At 42.4% G+C, this 18,165-nt stretch overlaps 1 protein-coding gene across 4 annotated transcripts; it reads left to right on the top strand.

Annotated features, from left to right (window-relative positions):
* Nucleotides 1-1,186: 1,186 nt before the first annotated feature.
* On the top strand, nucleotides 1,187-13,710 carry adar (adenosine deaminase RNA specific). Of its 4 annotated transcripts, none has more exons than XM_028424933.1 (16): nucleotides 1,187-1,302; nucleotides 3,998-5,843; nucleotides 6,558-6,865; nucleotides 7,130-7,298; nucleotides 7,480-7,670; nucleotides 8,022-8,157; nucleotides 8,302-8,540; nucleotides 8,717-8,873; nucleotides 9,249-9,417; nucleotides 9,604-9,697; nucleotides 9,823-9,939; nucleotides 10,041-10,168; nucleotides 10,288-10,470; nucleotides 10,602-10,714; nucleotides 11,192-11,319; nucleotides 11,739-13,710. In XM_028424933.1, the coding sequence occupies exons 2-16, from the start codon at nucleotides 4,098-4,100 to the stop codon at nucleotides 12,061-12,063; spliced, it is 4,203 nt and encodes a 1,400-aa protein (XP_028280734.1). In that variant the 5' UTR covers nucleotides 1,187-1,302; nucleotides 3,998-4,097; the 3' UTR covers nucleotides 12,064-13,710. The 4 variants fall into 4 exon arrangements, with proteins under 4 accessions (XP_028280734.1, XP_028280733.1, XP_028280735.1 ...); XM_028424932.1 differs by lacking the exon at nucleotides 1,187-1,302 and adding an exon at nucleotides 2,312-2,712; XM_028424934.1 differs by lacking the exon at nucleotides 1,187-1,302 and adding an exon at nucleotides 2,312-2,807.
* The last annotated feature ends 4,455 nt before the right edge of the window (nucleotides 13,711-18,165 follow it).

The raw sequence follows: 18,165 nt of genomic DNA, 5'->3' as shown, positions 1-18,165 counted from the left end.
GAGGGAGATACTGTGTGATGGAGTCAATCAGATTCTGAGAGATGTGTATAGCCCAGCCTACACTCAAACTCATCACTCATGATTCTCTGCTCATTAATTCCTGCAGACCTCATGATAAGCACTCATCTGTCACTATATGTCTGTCATCCTCAATCATTCTATGTCAGACTCAGTCACAGATATACTCAGTTTACAGACCTCAAGAGTAGCTAGTGACACATCCAAGGAATAGGATTTTATTGTAGCTGTCATCTGGGGGTTTTCATTGAATTTCAGATATTATAGCATATTAAAGATTGTATGGTTATGTTGTTAGTACAGCGCTCAGACCCATCAGGAATAATTTAAAGCTATTTTGCTTTTGAACCAGTCAAATATGACATCAGTGCATCCACAGGGTAATGCTGACACCCAAAGGATATGTTATTAAAGTGCAGCATACTGAACATGAGGAATCATGAATTACAAGTTGTATCGATTAACATCATTTGTTATGTTGCCAACAAAAAAAAGTCAGTGCATTGTAATTCACATAACTGCAATTTTTATTTATAATGTAATAACGGAGCTATAGTCCACAGATTTAAATGTGTTTCCAGAGACCCAGTAATAATACCACCAGGGGGCCCCAAAGCTGCAGGCCCCCTGAGGAAAATTACAATTAAACCTACCTGTCTTTATCTGTGACTATCACATGCGTTTATTATATCCCTTTAATAAATCAATTTATTGTAAATGACAAACAAATATTATGCCTGTTGTTTATTAGCTGATAAAATGCAATGTGAAAATAATGTTTATAACATACTTTATAACAGAGATTATGAATTTCAATGCAAAAATATTTTGACAGTCCATTTACTTGTACACATACAAGCACATGGGGGTCATACAAACTGCATCCTTTCATTACCAACACATTACCCAGTGTATTATAATAAAGGTGTTTCAGCTTGTCATATTGGAAACAATAAGCATAGTACAGGAGGCCAAATATAGTTATTGTTTATTTATGTATTATAAACATTTGATTTTAAAGCCTTCACGCACATATAACAGAACATTCCGTGTAATATGATCGATGTAAAATCATTTTTGTTGAATATCTGAGAAGGAAATGCCTTGAAAATAATCGGAACCTTGCCCATGTGTCTGCGTCATTTGAGTGCGACTCGTACCTGTTTATGTCGGTCGCACCAGCAATTACGTCACTTCGTGCACCAGTTTTTTGATTGTTTCTATCAGCGCATTAAAATATTACACCGCAACAAGAAGCCACAGCGGGAGGACGCTGCGAATCGGGTAAATGTTTCCAGCTGTAGCTTGCCTTTAAATCATTTGTTGGAGTTTTAGTGAAGAGTAGCGTGTTGTTTTGCGGTAACAGGCTGTGAACTGGCTGTGCTGCAGGCGATAGTTAGAAATGGTGCAGTGCCAGTGCGGTGTACTGTTGTCTGTTAGGAGCTAGCAGGCTAGCTAAGCTAGCTGGAGGAGATACGATGTTCAGCTGCTGTTTGCAACACATCTGGGTCAATAATGTAGTTTTAATGACTCGTTTGTAAAGTTATACTTCAGAGCTTTTGTGTTATGGCGTTAAAATACATATGTCTTTAACCTGTACCTAAGTCATTGCTTTTTGAAGCTGTTAGTCCATCGTCTGCGAGGACGGTCAATCTGTTAACTCCTAAAATAGTCTCAACCAAACGGCCAACAATATGTTGTAGTACATTTATTGAAAGCAATGTATTGTCAAACAGCTACTTGTTGTCTAATAATGGCCAAAGTTCTTGAAGAACTCTAAACAGACCCCCACCAATTTTAACTAGATGAAACAGAAGACGTATTTTTTTATATTTAATCAAAATAATACATCAAAACAAAAAAATTATTTTAATCATTTAGATTTCTAATAATCATGTCCATGGTTTCATGAAATGTGTGTCGGATCATCATTTTCCCATCTTATCACAGTCCTATTATTAGATACGTGTGTATTATTAATGATTATTATACTATCACGCTTTGGTGTAATATTTGTATCTCTGGAAATGTATTCTATTACTCCCAGACTCATTGTTTTCTTCCCTTGTTTTATTTTTAATGTGATGTGATCTGAGGTCTCCTCCTCCTCAGTGTAGTGTTTACAGCGTGCTTTCAGGAGAGGATGCCCTTGTAGGTGCAGGGGCAGTCTGATGGTTTCTGCTGCACCTCAGAGCGGCCTCTTTAAACAAGGGGAAATAACCGACACAAATAGGAACACACACGTTTGTTTTTACTGTTATTATTAGCTTTAATATTTTATAGACTGACTTCAGTGCGCAGTTCCTGGTCACGTGACTCAGAACAGACACTCGGTTGCAGGAGAAAAGAAAACGAAACCTAACCTATGCCCGTTTTAGCTTTTTTCAAGTTGTGGATTTTCCCTTTTCATTTCTGTCCGAGTACACGCAGCGTTTATAATCGAGGTACCCTACATGTGTTTTTATTTGTGGACTCTGCGGACAGGGCCTTGTCTTAAACTGTTTGGAAGACTCCGCGCGCTGGAAAGTAGATATTTTCACAAATTAAGCCGTTTTCTAACTTTGTACTCCACGACCACATCCGTGCTTACGATATAGACCCACGTTGCTTTTTTTATTTTGGGTTCAGATCATCTGATCGTTTGGGAAGCTGCGGACATTTTTCCACCGCTACTTTAATTTAAAGCACTTGTAGGTGAGAAATATTCTGTTCTCCGAAGTGTCGGAGCAGCCCTGTGAGTGAATGTACACCAGGTTTCATTTCTGCAGTACTGTGTAAACAGGTGTCAGGTATGTAGAAGGCAGTGACGTTGGTTGTGTTTTGATCGACTCCATAAAGTCTTCTCCACTCCTCCGTCCAGGCTCACATAAATAAGGAATATAATGACAGTAGATCCTGGAAAAACACAGTTTGTTGTTTCGGCTGTCAAATGTTGCCTTGCATGAGGGTCAAAATGAGTCAGCTCCAGCCGTGTTTGGCCCCCGGGTTGCCGGCCCTGTCGGCCCCTATTACTGTGATGAACCAACACTATGGTGTTCTTTATTAATGTGGCGTTGTTCGGGCCTGCTCAGCTCTATGTGACATACAGTCAGTGATGCTGACTGGGCTGGAGGGAGTGTAACCTGACTCAGTATTGGGTGTCGTCTTGTTGTCAGTGTCAGTGCTATAGACATTATTGAGTGTTGTCAGATATGACATTTGAGCAAGAATCAATGTTTGTTTCTACCATAGAAGGATATTGATATTCTGGTATTCTTCGCTGCATATTTCAATATGTGATATGTTTGATTTGGCAGAAGGAAATTACCCTAGCACTCCACAAATGATACCTAGAAGTGTCTGCCTGCCACTGCAGGGGTCTCTGTCCTCAACTTCACTGTTACCGACAGCCTTTTATATTCTTGTGTCCTTGGTACTGCCCTTCTGGTCTTATACCACTGTCTCACTTTTCCCTTCTGCCAGATCCAGCAATAATTTAAGTCCAGAAATAATACAGAATAGTTGCAAGAATGTCTGAATTATGAATTATTAATTACCTTCCTTTCAGCCTGGGATTAAGTTTCAGTGTGACTGTGAGAGGTAGTGTGTCACCCTGCAATATCCTTGCAGACACACTATGTTATTACTTAAAGAAATGCTCAGTAACACTACAAATGTTGCAGTTGTAAGAGCTCGTTCTCTTTAATATAATCGTTACATAATGGCCACGTCTTTGACTGTCCACTCTGTTGTATGCTGCATTCCAGGAAAGCAGAAGTTAAAGGTGATGCTAAAACTGTCATTGGGGCTGGTATAGATTCACTGACTTGTCCAAGGACACTTGGTTGGATTGATGCCAGGAGGGCCTGAACTTGTGTTTATTTCTGGAATGATGTTTCTCTTTACCTCACTGCTGTGCCTCATTTTTCTCAAGTAAATTATCTTACTGTTATTTATCTTTATCAATATGCTCCTTACTATGCCCTTTTTTGTATTTCAGGTGCTCTCTGTTTGGGTATTCTGTTCGTGCTAGAGGGCATACTAATACAGAAGCTGCACAGCCAGCTGCATCGGCCCCCTGCGTGCTCAACCCCTGCGCTATGAGCAGAGGTAGAGGAGGGCCTTATCAAGAACACTATTACAGGCATCCACCACCCCACTTGCCATCAAAGAATTACTATAGACCTGGCCCACCTTCCCCCTTTCTGAGAGCTGGCCCGCCGCAGAGCCCACACTTAGGGTATTACAACAGCCATGCCCATTCCATAGGGCCTTCACAACACCCGTCTCCTCTCATCCCTTCTGCTCCACTCGCACCTAACCACATCTCTAAATCTGCAGCCCCTAGCACCTCACAGAACCAAAGCTACAGTGCCGGTCTACCACCTAATTCCTTTCAGTATAAACAAGCTGAGTTCCTGAGGGGACAAATCTCTGATGCACCACAATTTGTAGCCAGTGCTCGAGGAGGAGGAGGAGGAGGAGGAGAACCCAGCAGGCCCTCTGGTTCTTCATATCACCACCTGCCAGGGTATAGTAGATATTCAAATCCCAACAGAAGCCCCAGGGGTCACATTGGTTATAATCAAGACCAGAGTGTTGCATATCGACCTGGAGCAGGAACCCCACGAGGCAGTCCAGGCCCTCGACACCTACATCCAAGCCAGTTTCAAGGCAAGAATTTCCACCAATACCCCAATAGACAACAGGGTGTCGTAACAGATTCTTTGCGTGACAGTTTTCAGAGTTTGTCTCTGTACAAGCCCAACAGAAGAGGGGAAAGATTTGATGGACATTCTTCCTCTAGCAGCTCATTAAATTTGAACTTTACTAAAACGAACATCTCTCTCACACCTGACATACAGGACCGGGTATACAGGGCTTTGACTGGTTTGAAACCCACTGAGACTATTTCTGCTAAAACATTAGCCAAAAAACTGCACCTGCCCAAAAAAATTGTCAACAAGGCTCTTTATTCATTGGAGCGCTCACAAAAAGCCTCCAAGCAAGGACTCCTCCCTCCGGAGTGGACTCTGTACAGAGAACCTCCTAGCAGTGAGGGAAATCAACACACTAAAGAACAAAGTGCACCTTCCCCTCTGCCTGTTAGTCCTCAGAAACCTGAAGCCAAGTTTGAAACGGACACAAAAAGGTGTGCACAGGTCAAAGAAGAGGGCTCCGACACAGAATCCAGTTCTTCTTACTCCTCCACTTCAGAGTCATCTGACGTCGAAGAATTCCATTCCCTATTAACTGGTCAGCAACATTACAGCACATCACATCCCAGCACTACTAGCTCCCCTGATCCAGAGTTTCAGGTTAGTATGATGGCAGACCTAAAGGAGCAAATCTTGCAATACCTGCTGGATTCACAGGAGGCAACTGCTCTTGTCATGGCAAAAAATCTAGGCCTTAGGAATGCCAAGCAGGTCAATCCCACCCTCTATGCCCTAGAGAAGCAAGGAGAGGTCATCAAAAATAGTGAAGTTAATCCTCCCACATGGGAGCTGTCCACCCGCCGCAGAGAGAGAATGGAGAGGAGCCTCAAAGCTGCGCAGAGCACCCAGATGTCTAGTTGTCCAATGGAGGAAGAAGCTCTTACAGCTGAGCAGCGAGACGGGGCAGTCTATTTACCGTCCCCACTACCACCACTACCAGGCTTTGATTCACTGCCTTTTCTAGAGGGTATGACAGCTGCACATAGCATCCCAGGTTTAGGTGATCACATGATGAAGATGATTAAAGAGGAAGCCTGTAGAGATGGGGAGAGAAGAGGAGTCCCATTCTCACCATCGCCACTGCCACAAACAGAAGGTCAGATGGGAACACAAAGTCATAGTGAAGAGGTAGGTAGTGTGCATGTGATTTTGAATGTACATGATGGTGGGTACTTGTTATGAATAGAGAAATATACTTTAACCATGGCATGACAATTGTTGGAATCTGCCAGGGATGAAAAATGTCAGGAAAATCAAGAGAACATACAACTGACATACAACTATTTATACCCAGAGAAGTTATCTGAAGGCACACCCTGTGACATCCATGTGTTCTGATTATGCCGTGTTGTGAAGAGGTTTAATCCTGCTGATGGCATCTCCGCCACTCTGGAAATAGATGTTCACACACTTCACAGGACTCATCACATGAAGCAAACTGACACTGGTCTTTGTACAGTTACCTGTAACAAATGACCAATGTTGTTCTTTAACATTCTGAAGGAGAAATACAAAAAAGACATCAGAAATAAGAAACAACATTCTTTCACAGCAGTCACCTGCTGGAGAAGCAAATATGTTCCAATGTGTATTTGGATGTTCGTAACATAGCTTAATATAACTAAGGGTAAGCCTACTTCACTGCATACAAACAAGTTCTTGGTACTTTATAATATTTTCCCCATCTATGTGTTAATTTTTCAATGTTTAAAATTGTAGCTGTAGACCTACATTTACCAAACAAGTCTTCTTAATCAACCTCATTTATAGTATATGGATTTGTTTTCTGTTACCAGCCTAGAGGAGATATACTGATTATGTTAACCGCTTCAATCCCTTTAGCGCCCTTTGCGTACCTCATCTAAAGAAGGACAGACCACTGAGGGACAGTGGACCACAGATGACATCCCAGAATTCCTCAATGCCATCCGCAGAGAGACAGATGCAGAAAAAATGGCAGCAGAGAAGGCCAATTCCATAGGAACTGTTGCTGTGTCACTGGCTGCCCCGCCTCCCCAGAATCTGTGGGGCAAATTACAGGAGGTGACCCTAAAGAACCCTGTCAGTGGCCTCATGGAGTATGCCCAGTATCTGGGCCAGAACTGTGAGTTCTTGCTCCTCGACCAGTCAGGACCATCCCATGAGCCGAGGTTAGTAGCTTTATCTGCTTTGTGAAAATATTGTCCATTGCTCCAGGGTGCATGTTTACTTTACTAAAGTACTAAAGTAACGTCAGTGTTATTGTCCACCTACATGTTTGTTATTCTCTGTAAAGCACCTGTTATTAAGCATATGGAGCCTAAATGTGCCTTGAAGCCAAGCCAAAATGCAAATTACTTGTTATGTGGCATAGTTTAGGTAAATTGTAACTTGAATAAATAATTTCATTGTCTCCCTTTTTTTTCTTTTGTTAGATTTAGGATGCAGGTGATGCTCAATGGGAGGCTGTTTCCAATCGCAGAAGCTTCTAGTAAGAAGGTCGCAAAAAAAGATGCTGCTGCAGCCACTCTTCGCATTCTCATTGATGAGATGCAGGGAGGGGCAGGACCAGGAGACCAGGGAAATACTGGCAGTGTGGCTCAAGTAACTTTCTTTCTTACATACCGTAGCTATTTCTTTAAGATGTGAAATATGTACCCTTTGTGATTGGACACTTTCAGAAGCGAGTGCTTTATTTTTGATTCACCACAGACTAATTATTTTGCTGTATTAAAATTGTCACTATATATGGTATGAAATGTTGTTTTTGTCTTCCCTCTATCAGGGGACACTTGAAAACATGGGGGGAACTTCCAGTAGTGTAGAAGGAGCAGTGGAGGGGCCTCACCAGCCCCTGTCCCGCTCCCTGCCTGGTGGGAAGAATCCAGTGTCTGTGCTGATGGAGTACAGCCAGCGCAGTGGGAACTCCATTGAATTCATCATCACTGGACAGGCAGGCCCACCACATGACCCAAGGTATTGGTTCCATCACCTCCTTTGGAGTCTGTCTTTCTGGTTGTTGCACTCCCCCACACTGCATGTTCCTGGATAAAGTTCTTTTGTGGTCATAAGGTTTTTGCCTCAGAGAATCAGCTATTTCTGTCCCATCTGCAGTCATAGTCATCTGACAATGACACAATACCATCTCTGTCCATTGCCTCTTTATTACTGTTCAATCCATCCTTTTTGGGCAGCCTACTGCTTTACAGCACAAACTTGGCATGTACAGTATCTGCTGTTTTAAACCATAATTACTGGTGTTAGAGTGACCTGGGGTACAAACCCTATATTCCCTATTAATTTTCACCTTCTCTGTCCTGTGCTCAGGTTCATGTACAGGGTGAAGGTTGGAGAGAATTTGTTTGCAGAAGCCTCAGCTCCAAGCAAGAAGGCAGCTCGGCAGCTGGCAGCAGAGGAAGCTGTCAAGGAATTAATGGCTGATGGAAGACTGCAGCTCAACAAGGTGTGTAGTGAGCAGAGAATAATTGGATTTCATCATTTAGGACAATGATTTTCTCCAAAATGTGTGAAGTTATTTAAAAAAGCATTCTCAGTCATTCGGGAGTCTCCCTTTTACTCCACATTGATTCTCATCTCTCACTTCCAGCCTCAATTACCCCTGGGGCCTTCCAGTGATAGCGATGGATGTACTTCTGGGACAACATGCCACTCTTTGCCTTCTCTAACAGCGGATGAGTTGCGAGCAGCTCATGAGGCAGGGGTTGGCGACCTCATCAACCACCTGAACAACAATGCCGTGTCGGGTCTCTTGGAATATGCTAGAGCCCGGGGCTTTGCAGCTGAGATCCGCCTGGTGGGCCAGTCTGGACCAGCACATGAGCCAAAGTATGTGTACGCTTCTTTGAAACACAAAATTACCACATACACCAGATGAAAAAGAAAAACCTCTGACTATCTAAGTTATGGCGTTTTATTAATTTAGATGTGTGTTGTTCATTGGTCTTTTAATTGATTATAAAATCCTGGCAAATCCTCCACATTTCCCTTTGTCTCCTGCTCAGGTTCACCTACCAGGCCAAGCTTGGTGGACGCTGGTTCCCTCCAGTCTGTGCATCCAACAAAAAGCAAGGGAAGCATGAAGCAGCAGATGCTGCTCTCCGGATTCTGATTGGAGAAGCTGAGAGGGCTGCACGCACAGGGGAGCTCATCCCTGCTGAGGTACAAACTTTATAACTCACATGTTTCGTTTTGACAGTTGAATATGTACTAGCTTCAGAGGCACTTCCTCTGGCTCAACATGGATTAAGGCAGTGCTTGATGGAATGTGAGAAATAGCAAAGCTTATCTGCTAGTTTTACTTAGCTGGATTACCTGTGCTGAAAGATTAGGCTTAAACGTATCTTCTACTAAACTGTCTTAGGAAAGTCTAATAGAATTGACAGTGTACTGTCAATACAGTAAATCTTTTTTTCCCCAGCAGGATTGCATTTTCACTTTTTGTCAGCCAAAGCAAATATGCATAGAAAATAAAACATGAATTCAAAAATGAAATATTTCTTGTCTCTTTTCTGTTTCTCCTGTCCTGTTCTGTAGCTACCAGTGAGCGGCAGCACGTTGCATGACCAGATAGCGATGTTGAGTCACCAGCGCTTCAACTCCCTGACCACACGTATCCAGCACTGCCTTCTGGGACGTAAAATTCTGGCCACCATCATCATGAGGAGGGGGGAGGGCCTTGGGACTGTTGTCAGCCTCGGAACTGGTAAGCTATTACTTTTAGTATATAACCAGTGAAACAAGCAAGGTGCCTAAACATTAGTTGTATAGAGTTCTATGCTTACAGGCAACTCCTGTCACCAAGCTAAGCAGAACTAGGTCACTGCAGAACCAAGAGGCGTTGTCATTGTCTTGTTCTTTGACATTGACTGTGTCTCTTTTTTCTTGTCAGGAAACCGCTGCGTTAAAGGAGAGGAGCTGAGCCTCAAAGGGGAGACTGTTAATGATTGCCATGCTGAAATTATCTCTAGAAGAGGATTTGTTCGGTAAATTGATATCTTCCTCCCTTATCAATCCTTCTCTGCAAGTTCTAAAAATACTCTGTCTCTCTCAGTCTTAGTCTACTGGACATTATTTATAAAGTCTAACTCTCCGTCTCCTTTGCTCTCAGGTTTCTGTACAGTGAGCTGCTCAAGCACCATGAGGGCACAGATGACACTATATTCGAGCCAGCGGAGAGAAACAAACTGCGGATAAAATCTGACATCACCTTTCACCTCTACATCAGGTGGAAGTTTCTTTTTGCTCCCGTCCTTTCTCGTTTGATGATGTTTTGATGATCATGTGAGTCATGTCAATACCCTGTGTGTCCTCTTTTTTTCTCATCAGCACGGCACCTTGTGGGGACGGTGCTCTGTTCGATAAGTCATGCAGTGAGGCAGGAGATGAGGGGGAGGGCCATCAGCCTCTTTTTGAGAATGCTAAACAGGGCAAGCTTCGCACTAAAGTGGAAAACGGTGAAGTATACAACTCAAAACTGTTCTATTACACACCTATCACAAAATGTTTATGAAAGCAAATTATTCTATAAGACAGAGATTTGACCATTGTGAGTTCATGTGTGTGTTCTTTCTAGGTGAGGGCACCATCCCAGTGGAGTCTAGTGACATAGTACCAACCTGGGACGGCATCCAGCACGGTGAAAGGCTGCGAACCATGAGCTGCAGTGATAAGATCCTGCGCTGGAACGTGCTAGGCCTGCAGGGGGCACTGCTATCCCATTTCCTGGATCCCATCTACCTGAAGTCCATCACACTTGGTAAAACATACTATTAGCTAAAGACCATTATTTATGAGTTGCAGTCAGTGAAACTGGCATGACTCCAACTTTTATGATACCTCTTGGGTCAGATTTGTTTAACACCTTGTATTTACTGCCCTGACTTTTAGGCTATCTGTACAGCCACGGTCACCTAACACGTGCTGTTTGCTGTCGGCTGGCCAAAGACGGTGAAGGATTCAGCCAAAGTCTCCCACCTCCGTTCCAGCTGAACCACCCTGAGGTAACCATGCAAATTTCTGGCAATGTCACACTTGGACATTAATCAAGAATATCGAGGCCATTCTCACTAAATTCATCAATTAGGCTGCCAACACTCCTATTTGACCCTGCACTGCTGTTTTTTTCATCCCTCGTCTTGTTTAAATTTGACTCATCCATCAATTAAAAAGAAACAGGTGGATCACTATTACACAATGATGAAAAATGAGAGGAATACAGCATCTGGCAGCTACACACCATTCATCTTGTTCACTGTACTGTAACACCTCTGTAGCTTTTATTTACACATTGGTGTATCTGGTTCAATCTACCATCCCTAATTCACACTGTCATGATTGCTGCTTCACATCACTGATCCATGTGTTACACGCTAACGGATTTTACTTGCCCTTTTCAAAAGTGCTGACTTATGTTGGGCAGCTAAATTGAACAAAATGTGGTCTCTCTCTCTCCCACACACCACCTGGTTGGACTGTAGGTGGGCAGGGTGAGTGTGTACGACTCCACACGTCACACGGGCAAGACCAAGGAGTCCAGTGTGAACTGGAGCTTACGAGACCAGCACTGTGTGGAGGTGCTGGATGGGACCAAAGGAAAACTAGATGGGTATGTAGAATAAAGTGTTACTTTAAATACTACAGTTTGATTAGTTGATAACTTTTTTTAAATTGTTCGTTCAGCTTCTCAGAGATTTTTTCTTTTATCTGCAGGTCTTTGCCTTTTAAATTGATAGTTCATTATTAGACTAGAAGATAAAGTAGACTTCAGATATTCTAACACTAATATATATCACTGTAAATCGTACAGCCTTGGATGGTTTTATTCTGTAAAAACTGTCAAATTATCAGAGGCTCCATTCAGCTTTAATTAAATTACCCAAAACTGTGAGCAGCTGGCAGTGAAGTAAACTAAACTGGAAACACTTAATGATAAGAAGAAACATTGTGTCTGCATCCATGAGGTTTTCCAGCTGTCAAACCTGTTTTTTTCAACACTAAAAGTCCCTCAAAATGTTTTCCTTTCAGGAACAAACTGGCTGTGTCCCGAGTGTCCAAGTCCAACCTGTTTTGTCTGTTCCACTTACTGTGCCAGCAGTTTGGCCGCACTGACCTCCTCTCCCTGACTTCATACGCCCAGGCCAAGATGTCGGCCACATCATTTCAACAAGCTAAGCAGCAGTTTTTCCGAGCTCTTAGTGTTCACGGTTACGGAGCCTGGATCAGCAAACCTCTGGAAGAAAAAAGTTTTGAGGAAAGCGAGGGATTCAGAAACAACGGAGCATGTGTCCCTGTGGGATACGAAAACAGTAGAAATGGAGGAGCGATGGAGCCAAAGCAGGATGAGGCATAGAGACAGTACAGGGTGCTTATTAAATTCAGAATATAAATGCTGTATATGAGGGGAGAAAAGCACAAAGGAAACTAGAAGAGTTGGATGTCATAAAGGAAAAAGGACAATCAAAAAATGCAAAGCCAGAAGCCACAACTGTATCTTCCAATGGAACATAGTTAGCGGCTGCAGAAAAAGAATGATGGAAAGGGACAGAATAGGTCAAGGGCGAAGCCTGAAGGATGAATGAGGTCGCGGTTGACAAGACAGAGCTGGGGAGAAATCCACAGGGTGTACAGAATATTGTAAACACTACATGAAAAAGGAATTAGTCAGCAAATCGCCATGACAAGCACTGCTGCCAATCCTGGTTGCATTAGTTTGCATCCTGCTGTTAATTGGGTTGGTTAATTCTTTTCCTTTGTGGTATTTGGCAGGTTTCATCATTATTTTTCCACTCTGCTACATTAAAACCAGTTGACCCTTATGATGTGCCCTGTTTACTCTACAGTTTGATTCCTGATTCTAGAAGACGAGAGCAACCTAGTGTGAGCCAACATTGCGGCGGTGTTTGTAATTGGGACTGATTTAGTCATTTAGTGCTTATTTGTTTCTGTTCCCTGCGTTTTATTGTGGTAGCTCTTCGGACAGCAAGCCGGTATAAATGGGACACTTTGAGCATTCTTGGTGTTGTGGAACTTTTGTGACCTTAGTTATTTGTCTGACCGCATACAGCCCCAGCCATCAGTGTACATTCAAAACTTTACTGTACATAAGGACATCACTAAGTTTCACTGATCAGCGTGACTGTCCAGCATTAAAGCTTTGGTTTCCCTTTGCACAGCCTAACTTGCTTCCAAAAATGTTTCTCTGCTTTTCGGTTTTTATAAAGGATTACAGATGTCAAAAACAACAAATATATTATTTCTGTTTTTACTGCTTGTGTGTTTTTACTGTATTTCTTCTGTCGGTCTGTTCATCAGTAGCTGGGTTTTTGAAGCCTCAGCTGTTTTTTTAACAGTGAGCCTACTTCTTTAGGGAGATTATGTTTTTGATTTGGGTGGATGATGCAATATATACATCAGGTATATACAGATACATGAACACACAGTGCAGTGGGATCCAAAAGCTGGCTTCAGAAAAAATGTTGTGTTCAGAGACAGGTTAGTTTCATATGTTAACTCATGAGAAGAAAAGCTATGCAAGGCAGGACTTACAAACGGTTTGAGGTTCTTTGCATGTATGGATTCTTTTTTTTCCTAATATGCTTCTTTTTGTGTCTGTCGTACTGTGATCTATGCTGTAATTGGAACATTGATCCAAGTTCCAGTATGGTTGCAATATTTGATTATATTATACAAAACATATTAATATAGCAATAAATACTTGTGGTATTTGCTGGATTTCTTCTTTTCTTTACTTTCATGCCAGCTTTATGTCTTTTGTTCTAATTGTTTAAAATCTTCAGGTCTGGGTAGTGGATTCAGACTTCTGGACCCCACTGTACACATTAAAAGGTATTTGAGTATACATAGTTTGTGTGTGTATGTATATGTGTAGGTTTAATTGCTTTTCTTTTTTTTTCCTGATGCTTTAAACAAATTAATATGGAATCTGCTGGGGGTTTTTTCTACCAATGAGATAAACTGAATAAAATCAGTAGCGGTCTGTTATATTATTCATTTTATTTCATTCTTCCTTCAGGCAGAGGCTCAGGTGTCTGAATGATACAGAGACATATAAATATGTATTGTGCAAGAGCTGCCGAGGACTAAAATTGACTTTACTCTTCATTCATGTCAAAGCTGTGAATTGCACTCAGAAATTTTCTTGGCTGAAAATTCAAAGTGAGGAACAGATGCTATTTTGCTAGCAATGACTCTTTACCTTTACTCAGAGTAGTGTTATGCATCAAAATAGCTATATTGCAGTGCTCTAAAGGATCAGCAGATGGAAACCTGTGCACACCTGCAGGCCGTGTTTGTAATGCATGAGTGAGGGAAAGGGTACATGAAATCAACCAGGGATGGCCGGATATTCATGGCAGATTTGAGACAATATCAGTGGGTAGATATCCTTATTATGCTCAGTGAAGTGCTTGCACAGATGGGTATGTTACAATATTCGTGCATGTTTAGGTCATTTTGGAAATAAATTTGTCTTTTTTTTCCAGGGTGGATAAGTCTCACTCGACAATGACAAGATTGCAGTTTAAGTGAGCAAATAAAGCCGCTGATATAAATCTTTAGCAGGAGTTCTGGGACCAGTGCACATTCCTAAAACCAATCATGTGTTGCCCAGGGGTTTCTAGCCATTCAGGTCCCACACGACAAGCACCGCCCGGTTTGTGTGTCTGTCTTTTGTCATAATTGATCCAGAAATAATAGTAATAAATGATTGGGGAAGGATGTTTGTATTCTCATTGTTAGTTATGTCTTGTAAAATCATAATAAAAGATGCTCCACTCTGTTCTAGTAGTCTTAACAAGATGCAATAACATTTGAAGAAGCCAATTTAGAGCTGTGTGACGTCTCACTGGGAACAAACCGCTCTCTGTAGCAGGGATAGTCTTCCCTTTCAGCAATATCTGTTTGTGGCAGGGGATGATGGCAGCAATATTCCTGGTCAATCAGTGTAATGCCTCATAAATAGTGTTATTGATAATGTCCCTCCAAAACAGTAATAGGTACCTGGTGGGACCTCAACAACTTCTAGAAAATGACTTGTAATTCTTCTATCTTGATAATACAGCTGATGTGGCCAGTAGCACTATAAACATGAGGTACACAGAGAGGTGGATGTCTGAGCTCTTCTAAGGGTTTGTCTAATAGCACTGGCCTGTTTCAATCAGGATCTCGACCTATCAAGTTGGATTCATGCCATCTTTCCCCAGTCAAGTATTTGGATGGTGGAAGAGGACGACTAATGATAAGAGGGAGAGGAGCAAAGCATGATGGAGGGAAGGATGAACGAGTGCAATGAGACTGCATGAAGTGAAATATTAGTTCAGACCGAAGGGCTTAAACAAGCCAATCGATGCTCTCCAATGGAAATAAATGAGAGTGGGGAAGGAGGGAATACATGAAGGCTGAGTGGGAAGAAGAATGGCTTAGAAGCTATAAGCTTAAAAAAAAAAAAAAATCACAACATGGCGACAGGATGGAGCTTCGTATCGTTGACGCATCAGAGAGGAAAAGTGGTAACCGGGAAAAACACCCTGGTACTGTGCATGCAGTAGTGCAGTAGTTTTAAAAAATTGCACAAAAATTGTTCTGCCAGTTTGCCTGGCGTGGTACAAAATACTGTGGTAATACATCAAACACTGTGCCTCAGAAACTGATGATGTGGCTGCAAGGGTACAAAATGTTACAGTCGCTGTAGTTTTGTGTCCATGTTTTGTTTGTTAGTGAATGCCACACTGTACAACAGGTTACTTGTCCATATTGTCTTGTAAGAGATGTAAACCATATCACTAAGTGTCATCGGTTTGGACTCTTGGCTTTTATTGTGACCTTTAGAGTTTGGACTCTCAGAGAATGTGTTTTTAGCACAACACTCCAGTGATGATTGAGTCTGCTTTATTCACAGTGTTATAGGTAATAAGAATGTAAGACGATGTAAGGCAAATAAGTAGAAGTCAACAGTACATATTAGGGCAGTTCATGTGCGAGTGCTACAGTGTAATGCTAATTAGGAATATATTTCATTTACTCCATTATCAGGCTGTGCAGGCGGAAATGTGGAGCCTATTTGGAGGCTGAAGTCAGGGAGGCAGAAAAATGAGCCTGGTAATTAGGAAAACCTCCATCACTGACAAAGATGATGTTATTTAAGTGCTGAGGAACTAACACCACCTCTATCTATGTACTATACACTGCTGTTTGGAATTTTATTGGTTGTTCTGACATTATGTTGTGCTTACATAATGCAGTCTTAGGCAATGACTGCCATGTTAACTCTACAGGTGAACACTGGAAGTACAGTGATCATGATGGCAAAGTACCTGAAAGTGATTTTACTGCACGATGGTTTCTTCGTTTTTTTTTTTTAAGACAGTGTCACAAAAACTCAGGCAAAAATCAAGCAGTGTCACTTAGCTGAGGAATAGGAGACAGCTGACTCAGGAGGACTGCACTCATCTCAGAGAAACACAAACAGCAGCCCTGCACAAACTTTTAGTGCCGTGCTGACACTTTAAACCGGCGCCTGACTTCTGAACTGCTTTAATGTTTCTAAATGTTAGTGTCAGGACAGGTGCACATGCTGGCATACTTTAGTGAATTGCCTCTTCAATCAAAGCTGACACATAACATACATTAAAGCATTCCCTTTGGTGTAAGGCCTTGACTCCGTGCTACCTGCTCGTCAAACAGGGCCTAAATTTGACTGTGACTGCTGGTTAGGGTAACAATTTCAGTTCCTACATAACCTGGTAGGAAGCTTCGAGGCAACCAACCATGGCCAGCAAACTTCCAGGTATGGCTTAATCATCTTTCCTCTCTCTCTCTCTCTCTCTCTCTCCTAACTAAAGCATGAATGAATGAACACTGGTTACAAGCATGGCTACGAAGCTGTACTGAGCAGCTGCTAACAAATGAATGAACTTCCTCCCATGGTAACATGAGGCCATCTCCAAACTGACCCCACTGTTGACTTCACAGCGTACACTTTCATTCAAGTCGTCCTTTTAAATTACATTAAAGCTTCATGTTAGGCACAATTACCGTGGGAACACTTTGATTGACATGTCAGTGCTGTCGCAGATCTGGAGCTGCCTGTCTTTGCTGGTATTTGGATTAACCAGGAGTTAAGAAGAATAACAACAACACAGCTCATGTCCTCAATCACGGTGATGGGAATGTAATCAATCCTGATTGGTCGAAACACTGAATCAAATCCTTTCAGCACATACTGCAGCAGAAACAAAGCACTCTCACACACAAATAAGAACATCGAGCCACACCCGGTAAAGTCTTGTTTTGGATTTCGTTCAACAGAAACTGTGCAGATTTAACGAGCACGCAGGAATGTGTTTTTGCCATCTTCCCATCATCTTTTCAACTGCACAGTGGCTGATCACCTGTTTGTGTCACCTCCAACCTCCTCCCTAAAGAGCCATCCATTAAACAGGAGAGGAAACCCATGTCCCCGAGGAAGAGTGTGTATCAGTAGAAATCCAGCAGTGCTCCTAGTCTGCTGAGTGGAGATTTTTTTTTTTTTTAGTCAGCAGACAGCTGACACAAACACACATCAGCATCACCAGCCTACACTTTGCCATCATGCTGACACTGTGAAACTGTAGTTAGCCTCTGAACTCTTCAGACACTTCCAAGCATTGGAAACATGACAGCTGTGCACACTTGTGAGCTCCTCAGTCAGGGCTGTGTCAAGTCTCAGATCTTGCTAAACCTGACGCGGTGACCATTTAGTTTCATGTTGATAAATTTTCTGACAGTCTAATAAAGTTGTGTCCATATATGCAGTGTGTGCATGTGTTAGCGCGCCTGCATGTGTGTCAGTTCTTTCATTAAAAGGGCACAGTTGTTTGGAGGCGAGATGTTCTGCACTGATTGCTTGACACTTAAACGGGAGAGCGGACACATTACAGCTTTCTGCAAGCTCCACTACTCTCTTGTATCTTTTACCCCCTGTAGCCTCCCGTTCTCTGGATTTGATTAGTCTCTCTCAGGCAGTAGGATCAGAGTGGTGTTTGCTGTGCAGAAATCCATCTGCATACAGCAGTGGGTCTTAGACAGCGGGCTAGACTGCACAGCTTCCAGGCCCCAAAGTGCAATCTAAGCCATTAGGATACAATGGAGTTGGTGTAGGGCAGCGATTAGAGCATGTCTGATCGAGTGGGGCTGGCCCAGTGGTCTATTAAGAAGAGCCACGCAGCTGTCCAGTGCGCTTACTCATCACTTCTCTGACATTTATCATAAATGTGGTCAACAACAGGTGTTTGATTTGGAGGGAAGAGGAAAAATCTGCTTCCCCATTTCCCTTCTGTCAATGATTGGCCTTTTAGTGGGGTCAGAGTGGGGTTACATCCTTCAAAACATTATCCACTGTACTTCTATGTCAGCTATTACAAGTAATGAGGAATTCTACAAAGAGGAGCTGTAC

Source organism: Parambassis ranga, chromosome 16 (assembly GCF_900634625.1).
Source record: "Parambassis ranga chromosome 16, fParRan2.1, whole genome shotgun sequence".
NCBI lineage: Eukaryota > Metazoa > Chordata > Actinopteri > Ambassidae > Parambassis > Parambassis ranga.
This window is presented reverse-complemented; position numbering and strand designations above follow the sequence as displayed.